Source organism: Nicotiana tomentosiformis, chromosome 9, assembly GCF_000390325.3.
Source record: "Nicotiana tomentosiformis chromosome 9, ASM39032v3, whole genome shotgun sequence".
Classification (NCBI taxonomy): Eukaryota; Viridiplantae; Streptophyta; class Magnoliopsida; order Solanales; family Solanaceae; genus Nicotiana; species Nicotiana tomentosiformis.
This window is the reverse complement of record NC_090820.1, coordinates 97,013,342-97,030,668: the sequence shown is the minus strand read 5'-3', so window position 1 is coordinate 97,030,668 and position 17,327 is coordinate 97,013,342. Positions and strand designations below refer to the sequence as shown.

At 37.9% G+C, this 17,327-nt stretch overlaps 1 protein-coding gene across 1 annotated transcript; it reads right to left on the bottom strand.

Moving 5' to 3' along the window:
• Nucleotides 1-13,647: 13,647 nt before the first annotated feature.
• On the bottom strand, nucleotides 13,648-14,208 carry LOC117280614 (uncharacterized). The gene is made up of 2 exons (XM_033660331.2): nucleotides 13,834-14,208; nucleotides 13,648-13,782 (listed from the first exon to the last, which is right to left on the bottom strand). The coding sequence occupies exons 1-2, from the start codon at nucleotides 14,206-14,208 to the stop codon at nucleotides 13,648-13,650; spliced, it is 510 nt and encodes a 169-aa protein (XP_033516222.2).
• Between the last annotated feature and the right edge of the window lie 3,119 nt (nucleotides 14,209-17,327).

Below are 17,327 nucleotides of genomic sequence, written 5' to 3'. Positions count from 1 at the left end.
TCTAAATTTTTGAATCAACTCCTTCGTATACTTAATTTGGCGGATGAATATTTCACTTTCTGGTTGATGTATTTGAAGTCCAAGAAAAAATATCAGCTCTCCCATCATACTCATTTTGAACTAACTTTGCATGAGATTCGAGAAATCCTTGTACAAAAGAAGATTAGTACTGCCAAATATGATATCATCTACATAAATTTGACTAATGAGATTAGCTTCACTAAATCTCTTGATAAATAAATTAGTATCCACCTTACCTCTGATGAACCCATGACTAGTTAAAAAGAAACTCAATCTTTCATACCAAGCTCGAGGGGCTTGTTTGATTCCATAGAGAGCCTTAGCTAACTTATACACATGATAAGGAAATTGGGAGTTTTCAAAGCCAGGAGGTTGTTTTACATTGTTACACCATATGCGTCCCAATGTGATGTAATGAATATGAGACTTATTAATAATAATTTAAATGTATTTAAAGTCATAATATGGATATATATATATGATGTTTGTATAGAAAATATAAAGTTTTGAAAAAAACGGATTAAAGTTGCGGAAAAACCGACTAAGGATTTGCCTTATAATGGAGCTTTTTGAGAAATACATTTCGTGTTATATATTGGTCTTTTTGGGACATATAATATACCAAATTGAATATCTACAAGTCTAGTTTCCAACTTATTAAACCGTTTGTCGATACGACATCGGAGTAGAGAGATATCTGTATTTTTCCGAGACTGCGCAAGCAGCTCGGTTGGGGCCCACTTGAGACGACCACCGACCTTACGTCTTTTAAAAGATGTTTCGTCGAAAGTCTCTCCAAAACCTCCCTAACATGTCCCAATATCCCAAGAACCAAACTCAAGGGAAATCAACACAAATCATCATCAAAGGTGTTAAAGACTACAAGAGAATGCTTCTATGATGTTGTGGTGTGATTGATGGCTATTGTGAGCTAAGTTAAGATAGGGTTTCGAGTTGTAGCTGATTTCCAAGGTATTTATAACATCTTCTTGATTGTGCCTAAGGTTAATCTTGTGTTGGTTGTTTGTTTGAGTGAAAAACCGTAAGATAGCACTTGAAAGAACTATAAGAAAATGCTTCTATGATGTTGTTTGTGGTGGCTGGAAATTGTGAGAAATAATTTGATAATGTTGTTTCTGTTATTGTTAAGTTTTTCTAGGTGTTAATTAAGTTTATTGAAGAAGTAAAGAAGAAAAACAAGTGATTGGCGATAAATATTAAGGTGCTAGACGTATGGGGCTATTTTGGAAGGCATTTTGTGGATGTTTTGAACTAGAAATAATATAGTACATATATGTATGATGTTATGAAGGTTGTAAAATAATTTATGGAATAAGAGTTAGATTCAATTTATATCTTGTTATGAGTAAAAACGAGCTTGCCGCTTAATATGATTGTTAAGATAATCGGAGAAACTCATATTGGATTATATTGTTGTTGTTGCTATTGTTGGTTATAGTTGTTGTTTTTGGGTCGTTGATGACCCTTAGTGGTATTTGAGATGTACTACAAATAGGGGAGTTGCTGCCCGATTTTCCTTAAGCCATTGGACTAGCCAAATACGATGGTATGACATTATATGTTAACGACAATATCATTTCACTTGTTATGGATGCAAGAAGTTGTGTTGAGCTTGGTTGAGTAATAAGGAAGAAATCATTCATGTATGTTAAGGCTATCTCTTCTTTCCTTTTGGCATGATCCATATGATATAACGAAACGAGAAAGCACGCCACTTTCATGAATGATTCTATTCCTAGGAGTACTAGGGTTACCTATGTTCTTGATTCCCCATATGTCCTACTATCATATCGTCTGTTCATATGCCTCATGACATTCTGAGAGATCTGATTGACTTATTTTGTTATGCACTGCATTTATTTATACATGTATATTGATCCATGACCAGATGGCATTATATACGTGTATAGTTTATGTATATGGGGTATGGGAGAAAGGTTATGGCGTAATATACATACCGCCACCTGATCAGCTGGTATAAGTTTATGATTTCGCCCACAGAGGCTGAGATGATATGATGGGATGCCCTCAGGGGCTTGATGATGTTATGTATGCATATACCTATGCATGATATGACATTTATACGCATACGCATGACACTATAAATATTTTCATTTCAAAGAGCTATTCAGACTTAAAGGTTGAGTTCTTTAGTCCATGTTTTGGGAGTGATGAGTGATTGGGAGTACCGAGTGATTGAGCGTGCTAAGTGGGGATGAATACTCCGAGAGTATGAGTATATGACTTTATCACCGTGTTGCACTACAGTTGGCATTCATATTTAACATGTAGATATCGAGATGTAACATACCTCATATTAGTCATACTTGTCATATTTTAACCCTGTTCAACTCAAACTATTAAATACCTGAAAGCATGTCTATAATTCTGAACTGTTTACAAACTGATTATGCGATTTCTCTGAGTTATTATCGTCATTTTCCTGTCATATCTGTGTTGTTATTATCTAGATTTGGACTGTACCTTTATGAGCTCGTCACTCTTTCATCCCTAGGTTAGTCCGGTTATTTATTGAGTACATTGGGTTGGTTGTACTCATACTACACTCTGCACTTCTTGTGCAGATCCAGGTACTTCTGGGCATGACGGTTGCTAGGTTTGGAGCTTCATATGCTTGGAGACTTTTGAGGTAGTTGTTTTGGCGCCCGCAGACCTTGACTCTCCTTCTTTTCCTTTATTTAGCCATTGTTCTATCTTTCCAAACAGTTGTATTTGAAGTCTTGACTGTATGGTCATTTAGATGCTCATGTACTTAGTGACACCCGAATTTTGAAAATGTTGTATTTGAGTCACAGTATTTCTTATTGACTATTTATGAGAGTTATTACTGTTTAAACTATTTCATCTTATTTTCAATTTAAAAATGCGTAGTTATGTGTGATTATCGACTTGCCAAGTATTGTGATAGGTGCCATCACGACATGTTGTGTAACGACCCGAGCGGTCGTTTGGAGCAATTTGCACTTCACTCGGTAGTTTGAGGGCATGAGTAGCTCCGTATGATGTATTATGACTTGTGTGAATTGTCGGTTTTGGTTTTCAGGTTATTTGGAATCGATTTGGATGAATGAATTTCATGATTGAAGCTTTAAGTTGGAAGAGTTGACCAAGTTTGACTTTTTAGTATTTGACCTCAGATTGGAGTTTTGATAGTTCTATTAGGTCCGGATGGTGATTTTTGACTCGGGCGTATGCCCGGATTTGCTTTTGGAAATCTCTAGAAGGTTTCGGCACTAATTGGCAAAAGTTGGTATTCAGTAGGTATAACTCGGGCACTCGTCAAAGTCCATCGGTTTGGGTCGTGACAAAAATGGTATGAGAGTTGTTCCATCCTAGGGTTGTCTACAGACCCTATCTAGTATAGTCTTGTTTATGAGTTTGTTGTGAACCACACTTATAAACAGGAGGTTGTAGGACATATAGGATGTTACCCTCCCTTCTTATCTTACATCGTGCGATATAAGAATTCATTTCCTAACGTTATGTTATGTTTTCAGCGATGCCCAGGAAGGCTACAACCGCCCAGAAGGGCAAGTCCGTGGATGATGAGACTATAAGTCGAGCGCCACGAGTTACCAGGGCTCGGGGAGAGTCACATAGTGAGACTCCATCTCATACTTCACATACCCTGTATGAGAGTTGTTCCATCCTAGGGTTGTCTATAGACCCTATCTAGTATAGTCTTGTTTATGAGTTTGTTGTGAACCACACTTATAAACAGGAGGCTGTATGACATATAGGATGTTACCCTCCCTTTTTATCTTACATCGTGCGATATAAGAATTCATTTCCTAACATTATGTTATGTTTTCAGCGATGCCCAGGAAGGCTACAACCGCCCAGAAGGGCAAGTCCGTGGATGATGAGACTATAAGTCGAGCGCCACGAGTTACCAGTGCTCGGGGAGAGTCACATAGTGAGACTCCATCTCATACTTCACATACCCTACCCTCTCCGGACGAGATCCGAGGGGCACCAACTCTAGCGGCAGCCCCACTACCCCCAGTTCCTCAACCAGATGCATAGGTTCTGGAGATGAGAGATGTGATTCAGTTATTAAATCGATTAGTGGCCGCACAAGCTCGATGCCAGGAGGTAGGTACTGGTCATGCAGATAGGGCCATCAGTTCGAGGGTTCACGATTTCATTAATTTGGACCCTCCCGTATTCACTGAAGAAGATCCAAATGAGAACCCTCTAGTATTTATTGATAGGATGGAGAGAACTTTGAGGGTAATGAAGGCCACTCCGACCGAGTCAGTTGAGCTAGCTTCCTATAGACTTAGGTATGTTGCAGTTAATTGGTACGAGTCTTGGGAGTTGTCCAGAGGTGAGGATGCCACTCCAGCAGTATGACAAGAGTTTACATAGGCTTTTCTTCGTCATTATTTGCCACCAGAGCTTACACGGGCCCGAGTTGATAGGTTCTTGACCCTTCGGCAGGGTAATATGAGTGTTCGGGAGTACAACCTTCAGTTTGATTCTTTGGCTAGGTATGCTCCCACTATTGTAGCTAAGATGGAGGATCGGGTTCACCGGTTCATGATGAGGTTGGAGCCGCACCTGCTTAATGACTGTATGTCGGTCTCACTTTAGCCAGGCATAGATATTTCTCATATTCAGGCATACGCTCAGGTGTAGAGGAGCGTAAGCAGAAGTAGAGGGCCGATCGTGAGCATGATAAGGGCCAGAGTAAGAGAGCGAGATCTCCAGGTCCTTCTAGTGAGTTTCAAGGTGGTCCGCGATAGCAGTACCCAAGGTATCCAGCCTAGCCATCAGCTAGTGCACCCCCTTAGTTTCCCGATAGGAGATTTGATCGTTCCACATGTTCATGGCCCAGCCAGAGTTCCAGGGCCTCTACTTCTCAGTATAGGGGTGAGTCAAGTCAGATGAAGCCACCCTTGCCACGATGTGCTCAGTGTGGTAAGTAGCATGCCGGGCAGTGCCTTGTAGGGTTGGGTGTTTGTTATACTTGTGGTTATCTAGGCCACGTTATGAGAGATTGTCTGACGAGAGGTGGTGCAAGTATAGTTCAGCCAGCAAGATCTGTAGCCAGTTCGTCATCATCAGTACGCCCCCAGGACAAGGTTCACATTCACCAACTGCTCGTGGTAGAGGTAGAAGTGGAACATCTAGCTCGAGCGGTCCTCAGAACCGTATGTATGCATTAGCGGTCGACATGATTAGGATTCATCACTTGATGTTGTTACAGGTATATTATCGGTCTCCTCATATGATGTATATGCATTAATTGATCCAGGTTCCACCTTATCGTACATGACTCCATTGGTTGCTAGTAAGTTTGGGATATAACCTGAGTTGATTGAACATTTTGAGGTGTCTACACTTGTTGGGGATCCAATGATAACTAGACGGCTATATAAAGACTGTATAGTAGAAGTTCATAGTCATTCTACAGTAGCAGACCTGATTGAGTTAGATATGGTGGAATTTGATGTTATAATGTGTATGGATTGGTTGGCTTCTTGTTATGCTAACGTTTATTGTACATCAAAGATGGTTTGGTTCCAGTTTCTAGGGGAGCCAATTTTGGAGTGGAAAGGTAATACTGCATCGCCAAGAGGTATGTTTATTTCCTATCTCAAGGCAAGGAAGATGATCAGAAAGGGTTATATTTATCACTTAGTTCAGGTACATGATGTGAAAGCAGAGTCACCGACCCTTCAGTCTATCCCGGTGGTTAATGAGTTTCCCGATGTTTTCCCTGATGAGCTTCCAGGCTTTCCGCCAGAGCGGGAGATTGAGTATGCTATTAACACATTACTATATACCCAGCCGATATCTATTCCTCCGTATAGAATGGCACTTGAAGAGCTGAGAGATTTGAAAGAACAACCGAGGGATTTGCTTGAAAAAGGCTTTATCAGACCCAGTACATCACCGTGGGGAGCACCTTTGTTATTTGTAAGAAAGAAAGATAGTTCCTTGCAGATGTGTATTGATTACATGTAGTTGAATAAGGCGACGATCAAGAATAATTACCCGCTCCTGAGAATTGATGATTTATTTGATCAGTTGCAGGGTGCTAGGTGTTTCTAGAAGATTGACTTGAGGTCTGGGTACCATCAGGTAAGTGTTAAAGAGAAAGATATTCCGAAGACAGTATTCAGGACTAGATACGGGCACTTTGAGTTTTATGTTATGTCGTTCGGGTTGACCAATGCCCCAACAATATTCATGGACTTGATGAACCGTGTGTTCAGACCCTTTCTAGATCAGTTCATGATTGTATTTATAGATGATATTTTGGTTTACTCCCATTCAGAGGCTGAGCATGCAGATCATTTACGTACTGTACTCATAGTTCTACAAGAAAGGAAGTTGTATGCAAAATTCTCTAAATATGAATTCTGGTTGAATTCTATAGCCTTCCTTGGTCATATTATTTCAGGTGAGGGTATCCGGGTTGATTCACAGAAGATTGAGGAAGTGAAGACTTGGCCTAGACCCACGACACCGACGGAGGTTCGTAGCTTCCTGAGTTTGGCAGGTTATTATAGGAGATTTGTAGAGGGTTTTTCTTCTCTTTCAACACCATTGACAAAGTTGACTTAGAAGGAAACTAAGTTTCGGTGGACTGATGCTTGTGAGCGGAGTTTCCAGGCATTGAAGGACAAATTGACTTCAGCACTGGTTCTGACACTTCCAAAAAGGACCGATGGTTATGCTATCTATTGTGATGCTTCGAGAATTGGATTGGGTTGTATATTGATGTAGCATGGTAAGGTTGTCGCTTACGCTTCTAGACAACTAATAAACCACGAGAAAAATTACCCGACCCACGATTTAGAGTTAGCCGTAGTGATTCATGCACTAAATATGCGGAGGCACTATTTGTATGGCATTCAGGTTGATATCTATACGGACCATAAGAGTCTTCAGTATATATTCAAGAAAAAGGAATTGAATTTATGTCAGAGGCAATGGTTGGAGCTACTGAAATACTATGATGTTGATATTTTATATCATCCAGGGAAGGAGAATGTATTAGCTGACGCCCTCAGCCGTAGATCTATGGGTAGCCTATCATATTTACAGCCCAAGAAGAGTTAGATAGCTCGTGAGATTCATCATCTAGCTAATCTTGGAGTTCGATTACTAGCTTCAGGTGGTACCAGAGTTACTATTCAGGACACGACAACATCATCTCTAGTAACTGAAGTGAAGGAACACTAGTATGAAGATCCTGTGCTTACTCAGTACAAAGATACAACCCCTCAAAAGGAGAAGACACCATTTGATATTATAGGATATGGAGTCCTCATATATCGAGGTTGATTATGTGTTCCTAATGTGGCAGGGTTTCTCCAGCAGGTTATGGAAGAAGCTCATTATTCTCGTTATTCTATTCATCCAAGAGAGACAAAGATGTATCATGGTATCAGGGGAATATACTAGTGGGACGGAATGAAGAAGGATATAGCAGGGTTTGTTGCTCAGTGCCCTAATTGTCAGCAGGTTAATATTAGCATCAGAAACCCGGTGGATTATTGCAGGATATAGAGATTCCGACTTGGAAATGGGAAGTGATTAATATGGATTTCATCATAGTCTTACCTTGTACCTAGTGTAAGTTCGATTCTATATGGGTTATTGTTGATAGACTTACAAAATCAGCCCATTTTCTATATGTCAGGACTAGGTATTCAACAGAGGATTATGCAAGGCTTTACATTAAGGAGATAATACGACTTCATGGTGTCCCTATATCTATTATCTTGGATATATGAGCTCAGTTTATAGCTAATTTCTGGAGGTCCTTCCAAAAAGGATTGGGGATTCAGGTAAGTCTTAGTATAACATTTCATCCCCAGACAGATGATCAGGCTGAGCGAACTATTCAGACACTGGAGGATATGCTACGGGGTAGTGTGATGAATTTCAGGGGTAGCTGGAATGATCATCTTCCACTTATTGAGTTCGCATATAATATTAATTATCATACCAACATTCAGATGGCTCCATACGAAGCTCTTTACGGACGGAGGTGTAGGTCTCCTATCAGATGGTTTGAGATTGGGGAAACTAAGTTAGTAGGACTAGATGGTACAACAGGCAGTTGAAAAGATTAAGCTTATAAGGGAAAGGCTATTAGCAGCTTAGAGTCGTCAGAAGTCCTATGCAGATAATCGACGACGAGATTTAGAGTTTTAGGTAGACGACTGGGTATTACTAAAGGTATCACCGATGAAAGGCAATATGAGATTCGGTAAGAAAGGAAATCTTAGCCATCGATACATTGGACCTTATAAGATTATACGTAGAGTAGGCCAAGTAGTGTATGAGTTAGACTTGCCTTCTAACTTGGAGTCTGTATATACAATCTTTCATGTGTCTATGCTCCATAAGTGTGTTGGCGATCCCTCTAAAGTCATTCCAGTTGATGATGTTTGGGTTACAGAGCATATATCATATGAGGAAGCTCCCATTGCTATACTAGATAGACAAGTTCGAAGATTGAGAACTAAGGATGTAGCTTCGGTTAAAGTACTTTGGAGAAACAATAATATGGAAGAGATGACTTGGGAAGCTGAAGAAGAAATGAAGACTAGGTATCCTCACTTATTTCCGCTTCCTTAGGAGAATCGGACTAAGACATCACAACCTTTAGGTACGTATATGATACTTGACTCTTATATTAGTTATTGTTATTGGCCGTGTGAGGCCATTGGTTTATTGATGATTTTGGCCTTGTATGGCTTTGTATTGTTGGGTTTTCTGTGTGACAGGTTGGTAGTAGTACCATTACAGTAGAGACTCTGCCAAAATTTCTATAGATTTCTGGGAGTTTAACATTCAAGCACGGATGTTTCTAAGGGGGGGGGGGAGATTGTTACACCCTATGCATCCCAAGGTAACATAATGAATATGAAACTTGTTAATCATTATTTAAATGAGTTTAAATTCATAATATGGCTAGATATGATGAATAGAAAATTCGGCCTCATTTCGGGTCATTTATCACCCAAAATTCGTCCAAAAGATCTCCAAAACCCTCCCCAACATATCCAAGATCCCAAGAACCAAACTCAAGGGAAATCAACTCAAATCATCATCAAAGTTTTTAAAGACTACAAGAGAATGGCTCTATAATGTTGTGGTGTGATTGAGGGCTATTGTGAGCTAAGTTGAGATAAGGTTTCAAGTTGTAGATGCTGTCCAAGTATGTATAACATCTTCTTGATTGTGCCTAAGGTTAATCTTGTGTTGGTTGTATTGTTTGAGTGAAAACCATAAGATAGCACTTGAAAGAACATGGGATATGGTTGTCTTTTTGGTTGGACTGTTTTTGGCTAAATATATGGTTTATGATGGCTGGAAATTATGATAAATAGTTTTATAATGTTGTGGCTGATGTGGTTAAGTTTTTCTAGGTGTTAATTAAGTTGATTGAAGAAGAAAAGATGAAAAACAAGTGATTGGCGATAAACATTAAGGTGCAAGACATATGGGGCTGTTTTGGAAGGCATTTTGTAGATGTTTAGAACTAGAAATAATATAGTACATATAAGTATGATGTTCTAAAGGTTTTAAACTAATTTATGGAATAAGAGTTGGATTCAATTTATATCTTATTCTGAGAAAAAACGAGCTTTCCTCTTAATATGATTGTTAAGATAATCGGAGAAACTCATATTGGATTATATTATTGTTGTTGCTAGTGTTGATTATAGTTGTTGTTGCTGGGCTATTGACAACCCTTAGTGGTCTTTGGGATGTATTAGAAATAGGGGAGTTTCTACCCGATTTTCCTTAAGCCATACGACTAGCCAAATACGATGGTACGCCATTATATGTTAACGACAATATCATTTCACTTATTGTAGATGTAAGAAGTTGTGTTGAGCTTAGTTGAGTAATAAGGAAGAGATCATACAAGTATGTTAAGGCTATCCCTTCTTTACTTTTCGCATGATCTATATGATACAACAAAACGAGCAAGCACGCCACTTTCACGAATGATTATATTCCTAGAAGTACTAGGGTTATCTATGTTCTTGATTCCCCATATGTCCTACTATCATATCGTCTGTTCATGGGTCTCATGACATTTCAAGAGACCTTATTGACTTATTTCATTATGCACTGCATTCATTTATACATATATATTGACCCATGACCAGATGGCATTATATACGCATATAATTTATGTATATGGGGTATGGGGGAAAGGTTATGGCATTATATACGCACCACCACCTGATCAACTGGTATACATTTATGATTTCTCCCACAGAGGCTGAGATGATATGATGGGATGCTCTCAGGGGCTTGATGATATTATGTACGCATATACCTATGCATGATATGACATTTATATGCATACGCATGACACTATAAATATTTTCATTTCACAGAGCTATTCAGACTTACAAGTTGAGTTCTTTACTCCATGTTTCTTTCATGTCTTTTATATATTTATTTTTTGCCTTACATTCTCGATTCATTATTCGTACTGACGCCCTTATTTTCTGGGGACCTGCATTTCATGCCCGCAGGTGCAGGTAGACAGGTTGACGGCCCCTCTCCTTAGGATCCTAGCTCAACGAGAGTTGGTGTGCTCCAATTGATCCGGAGCTGCTATTGGGTTTTGGTACAATACTTTTGTATACATATAAGGGTATGATGGGGCCCAGTCCCGTCCTTTATACAGTTTTACACTCTATTAGAGGTCTGTAGACAGTCATCTATAGTTGGATAGTATATGGCCTTGTCGACTCGCCCTACCGTATTCTTTATGTATATGTATAAATGACTTTTGAGTATGTCTACTCACGTATGTTATTCACATGATTTAGCTGTTTAGGGGCAGATGTTATGCATGATCTACACTTATTTCATATTTATATCTTAGACGTATGCTTAGGGGTGTTCCGTAGGTATAACTCGGGCACTCGTCAAAGTCCATCGGTTTGGGTCGTGACTTACATATACCTCCTCAACAATGAAACTGTTTAGAAAAGCACTTTTAACATCCATTTGAAATAGTTTAAAACTTTTAAAAGATGCATAGACAAGCAATATACGAATTGATTCTAACCATGCTACTGGTGCAAAGGTTTCATCCTAGTCAACTCCTTCCTACTGTGAGTAGCCTTGAGCTACTAGTCTGGCTTTATTTCTCACTACCTTTTCTTCTTTATTTAGCTTGTTTCAGAATACCCACTTTGTTCCGACTACAGTAGCATTTGATGGCTTAGGTATTTATTCCCAAACTTGATTTTTGTCGATTTGATCAAGTTTGTCCTCCATAGCTTGTATCCAGCTGGAGTCCTTTAGGGATTCATATACTTTCTTTGGTTGTACTCGAAAGATGAGTATAATATTTGTTTTATTTTTTAGAGACCCTCTGGTTTTCATCCCTTTGTTTGGATCCCCTATGATGAACTTTTGAGGATATTCAGGTTCGCTTCTTTATTCATTCGGTCAGGTTCCAACTGCAGAAGTAGTTGACTCTTTTTGTGGTTCAGCAGGATTGCTCACAGGTTCACTAGTCGACTCTGTGACTATGACTGTATTATCCGTCGACTTTTGTGGCTTGTTCGTCTGTGATATTTCTTGGCTAGTATCTTCATCACCTGCAATGATTCCTTTCTCGGCCATAGTGTTAACTTCGTCAAATATAACATGCACTGATTCTTCTACGGATAAAGTATGTTTGTTGTAAACTCTAAATGATCAACTATTAATTGAATAACCAAGAAAAATACCTTTATCACTCCTTGGATCAAATTTTCCAAGGTTATACTTACCTTTATTGTGAATGAAACACTTACTTCCGTACGGATGAAAGTAGCCAATATTAGGCCTCTTACCTTTCCATAATTCATATGGAGTCTTCTTCAAAATAGGTCTTATGAGACACCTGTTGGAATATGACATATTGTACTAACTGCTTCTGCACAAAATAATTTGGCAATGAATGTTCTAATATTATTGTTCTAGCCATATCTTGTAGAATTTGACTCTTGCGCTCAACTACCCCACTCTGTTAGGGTGATCTTGGGACTGAGAAGTTATGGGTATATCCTTGATCATTACAGAATTCTTCAAAAGATCTTCTTTCAAATTCTCCTCCATGATCGCTTTGGATGGTTGTGATAAGATACCCCTTTTCTCTTTCAATTATTTTGCAGAAAATATCAAAATATTTCAATGCTTCATCTATTTCATTTTCTATGGTGCATCCTATTTTCTTGAATTTTAATTTGTATCTCGAATCACATAGCTGACTTATGCTCAAAATATTGTAGTTGAGTCCATCTACAAGATGTACCTCTATGATATCACAATTTTTGTCTAATGGAACTGTACCGGTACCAACTATCTTTCCTTTTGAATCATCACAAAATTTGGCATTTCCACCATTTATTTTTGTGACTTCTTTGAACGGATTTTTGTCACCCGTCATGTGATTGGAACATGCACTGTTTAAATACCATTTTCTTTTGCAGCTCTTTCTGTGGTATTCCTGCAAAATAGAATTATCACCTTCTTTTAGGTACCGAAGCTTGCTTGGGTCCTTATTGGTTAGTTTTACTAGAATCAGGATTATTTTTGGGTTTCCAAATCCATCCTGAAATATTAGATTTATGAAATCTACAAAAGGAATATTTATGTCCAACTTTGTTACAGTAATGACACACAATGGTTGACCCAGTTTTCGATCTACCACTTATGTTAGTACTTGTGGACTCAATTCTAACTAGTCCTTTTCCAGTTGACTTATAAGTCGCATGGTTAAACTTGTTAGAATTGTGACTGGTGGATTTACGCATGCCATTAAGTTGCATTTGCAATTCTTGAACTTCATCTTGAAGTACACCTCTTTCGATTTTATAGACTTCAAGCTTAAGTTCCGAGTCCCTATTGAGTCTCCTTAGTTCATTCAAAAATTTTTGAGACTCCTTTAGGATAAGGTAAAGAATATCCTGCAATTCATTATATCTATCACAGTTATAGGATCTTACCTCGCTTATTTCACCTCGTGCCATGAAACAGTTTCAGTATCTTCTTTGCATTCACTGTCTGATGCATCTTCATCAGTCCAACAACTAGAGTATTTGTTCATGTCATTTTCCAAGATGGCCATGAAGCACAGATTTGCTATATCTTCATGTTCTGAACTATCTTTATCACTCCAGCTTACGAAGAATTTGTTTTTATTGAACCCTTTAGAGACTTTTCTTTTAAGATCTGGGCATTCAGCTTGAACATGCCTATCCCTTCCACACTCATAACACTTCCCGTCCTTCTTGTCTTGTTCATTGTATTGCATGGTTCACCTAGATGGAATCCTTCCCCTTCTTGTGTTTCTATACTTTCTCATCAATCCATCCACGCTTCTTGATACCATGGCAATTTCTTTTTCAAGAGCTTCTGGGTCGTCATCAACATCATTTTTAGGTCTTTCAGTTGTAGTTTTGAAGGCAACTGTTTTATTCTTTCATCCTAACTTGTTTTCTTGAGATGGGTTTTCTCGAATGCTATAAGATCTCTTCGTAGTTCATCATATGAAAGTTTGTTTAGATCTTGAGATTCGAGTGCAACTACTTTCGTTTGTCAAGTAGTAGGTAGACTCCTTAGGATTTGTCGAACTTGATCACCACTTGAGTAGGGTTTACCAAAGGCTTTTAGATCGCCAATGATTTTGCTGAATCTTGCGAATATTTCCTCAATGGATTCTCCTTCTTTCATCTAGAAGAGTTCATAATCATGAACCAATATGTTTATCCGAGTATCTTTTACTTTGCTGGTTCTTTCATAAGTGACTTCCAGTTCGTCCCATATTTCTTTGGCCGTATCATAGCTTGAAATTTTCTCATACTCTTCTCCACTTATAGCATTATATAATAAGTTTAGTGCCTTCGCATTAACCTGAACGACCGTCATTTGCTCGTCTATGTATTCATCTATATCTTCAAGATCAGTGGGTGGTTGAGCTGCTACTGGTAATGGATAGTTTTTCCTTTTGATAACGCTCCATAATTTCACATCATAGGATTCTGCAGAAAGTTTCATTCGCACATTCCAGAGAGAAAAGTGTTGTCCATTAAAATATGGTGCCCTGACTTGCGACATTCCTTTTTGAAAGAGTGCTCCAACAGTTAATTGATTTGCCATGATCTTTTCTCATAAGTTATTAGGCAAAAAGTGTGAGACCTACTCTGATACCAATTGAAAGTGCAATAGGGGGTGAATTCTAATTTTTATTTTCCTTTTTGAGGTAGCCGACTAATTTGCGTTCTAGTCGACTGGGCTTTTCAAAAATAGAATATAGATAATAAATTGCAGAAAGTAAATGACACAGAATGTTTTATACTGGTTTGGATTCAGAGTGAATCCTACGCCCAGTCCCCTTGGATTGCAAGGGTGATCTATTTCAAGTATAAAGTGGCTTAGTATAGATGGGTTGATGTTGTTATACACCAACAACTTGTGTCACTTTGTTCTTCTCTCTATAATTGATACAATGCCTCACCTGTGTTCTTTCCTCTCTCTCTCTCTCTCTCTCTCTCTCTCTCTCTCTCTCTCTCTCTCTCTCTCTCTCTCTTCTCTTCTTTGTTACACAAGAAATCTAAAACAGACTACAGTGTTTGTTTGAAGTAGAATAAAGAGATTGAAATTGGTTCGATCAAAGTATATCTTTCCAAGGCTGGTACAGTAGGTATTTATACTTCGTGAGACCTTCATGTCTTGCACGTCTATTTAAGAGATTGCAAACCCAAGGGTGTTGTTCTCAGAAGGAATCGTAAATTCATTTTTTCCAAGACTAATTCTTCTGTTTATTTGCCTTGACTCGTGGGCTGATTTATGTTTTCCCCTAATGAGAGAATATTCCCGTTGCCAAATCCTTTGATTAATGCTGCGATTGACGTCTTTATGTGGAAGAATTTTCAGTGGATGATTTCGTTCCCTTGACCTCCTTTGATTGAGATACTTCCTATAATATACTTTTTGATTGATTTTGCTATCTCCCTTGATTGATTTTTCCGCTCCTCTTTCCATTTTCATTTTGATTCATTTCTGCCTCCATTCTATTGCTCAGAAATTTTCCTGCACATAAGGAGTAATTGGTTATTTTGCATCATTTAAATCAACTTAGATCTAACACTTTTGTATTTATACAAGTGCATAAGATAAAAATTCATGCAAAAGCAACTCATGCAATTTTCTTACAAAGTTACAAGCATGAAGGACAGTCAAGAAAAACTTTTGCTTCATTCTTTTGAAAAACAAATATTTCTTTCAAACTCAGGAGAATAGAACGCTAGATAAAGTTAGTAAAAATTAGCCCTTCATAAGGAAATGAAGATAATTCATGGTGCTTTTGCAGATTTTACTCCCGTCAGGCGAGGCAGTGGCCGAATGCCCAACCTCAGTTTGATCAAATACAGAATATCTCTGGCAGAGGAATAATAATAACAGGACCTGCTCCACACGGTTCTGGCTTTGATTTTTATAGGCGCTTCTTCTGCCCAAAATTCGGAATCAATGAGGTAATTACTAGCACTTGAATCTACTGTAAGCATGTGTAATATTGTGTTCAAGCAGATCATAGTCGCTGAAAAATGTGGTTCTGAATTTGAGGCCACTTATATAGATAGTATTCATCATATCTTCTTATAACGACAACTGCATATGTAAACATCTATATGTTTGTAATATGGCCAAATTTTCATGATATTTGCCATGATATAATATCCATTATAATAAAATTTGTGGATTATGACATTTGTCATGACATAATATACACTATTAGGCCAAGGATTTCTTGCTATAAATAGAGGAAATTCTCCTCATTTGCAAACACACCAATTCAAGAGCTTTTTACTCTTGTCTTTCTTTCTCCTCCTTTATTTCATTATAGAGTATTTTGTAAGAGAGTGAGTGTTGGGAAACACTTGTATGAACCCTTTCTTTGGAGTAATCTTGTGAGGTTATTCTCTTGGGGTATTTGAGACTAATTAGAGTATTTACTCTAATTTTGTACTTTCTTTTGTACTATTGTTGGTATAGTAAAATTGCTCCTCTCCGCTTGTGGACGTAGGTCATCTTGACCGAACCACGTTAAATTTGTGTGTTCTGTATCTTCTTTAATTGCCGTTATTATCAACTTGCATTGTCTTTGTTATTGTCATTATAACATTTTTTGGCTAAATTTTGCACTATCCAGTAACCCGATCCTAACAAATTGGTATCATAGCAAGATCTAACCAGGTTAGTTTAAATAGTCAAAATGACTCTAACAAAGTCTTATGTTAAGAAATTGACCGAAGTGCAAACTTCAGAATGTGGAAATTAAAGATGGAAGCTATCCTAATTCAGGATAGCTTAGATTTGGCAGTGCAAGGAAAGGAGAAGATGCCGGATAAAATGACGGACGTGGAGTTTGCCTCCATAGACAAAAAGGCTAAAGCAAGTATTATTTTAAATCTTTCAAATGAGGTTTTACGTGTAGTTGCAGCAGAAAGCTCATGCAAAGGCATATGAAAAAAGCTTAAAAACCTATATATGAAAAGAACAGTAGAAAACAGGCTTTGCCTAAAGCAAAAACTCTACACTTTTCGTATGGCTGAAGGTACCTCTATACTTACACATCCTGATACTTTTGATTCTCTTCTTATGTATTTAAGTAACATCGATGCTGAAATCAAAGATGAGGATCAGACTGTGTTATTGTTTGTTTCCTTAACCCAATCGTTTAAACATATAAGAGATATTATGCTTTATGGAAAGGATAATATCTCTTATAAAATATCAAATCTATTTTAAAATCAAAAGAATAAATAGATAGAGATATTACTGGAAAAACTAGTGGGAACTAAGGGGAAGGCTTATTCATAAGAGGTAGATCCAATAAGAAAGATTCAAGTAGTGAGTTATCTAAATCAAGGTCAAAATCAAGATACAGAAATGTCATGTGCAAATATTGTCATAAGAAAGGTCACATTATTTCTGAATGCTTTAAATTGAAAAACAAAGAAAAGCATATAGAAAAGAAAAATGAGCACAAAAATACTGACACTGCCGAAGCAAGTGTAGCTGCTGATGAGACTGAGGGAACTATTTTTTTAGCAACTAATAATAGTTTCAAATCTAACAATGAGTGAATTTTAGATTCAGGTTGTTCTTATCATATGTGTCCCAGTCAGGATTTATTTACCACATATGAATCTATTCGAGGTGGAGTTGCCTTGATGGGAAATAATGTTGCGTGTAAAGTAATTGAAAAAGGTACA

Coding starts and splice junctions, on each gene's coding strand:
- LOC117280614 (XM_033660331.2), bottom strand. CDS start 14,208: ATGGCAAATCAATTAACTGTTGGAGCACTCTTTCAAAAAGGAATGTCG. Junction 13,783..13,833: donor CTTATGAAAGAACCAGCAAA/GTAAAAGATACT, acceptor GAACTCTTCTAG/ATGAAAGAAGGAGAATCCAT.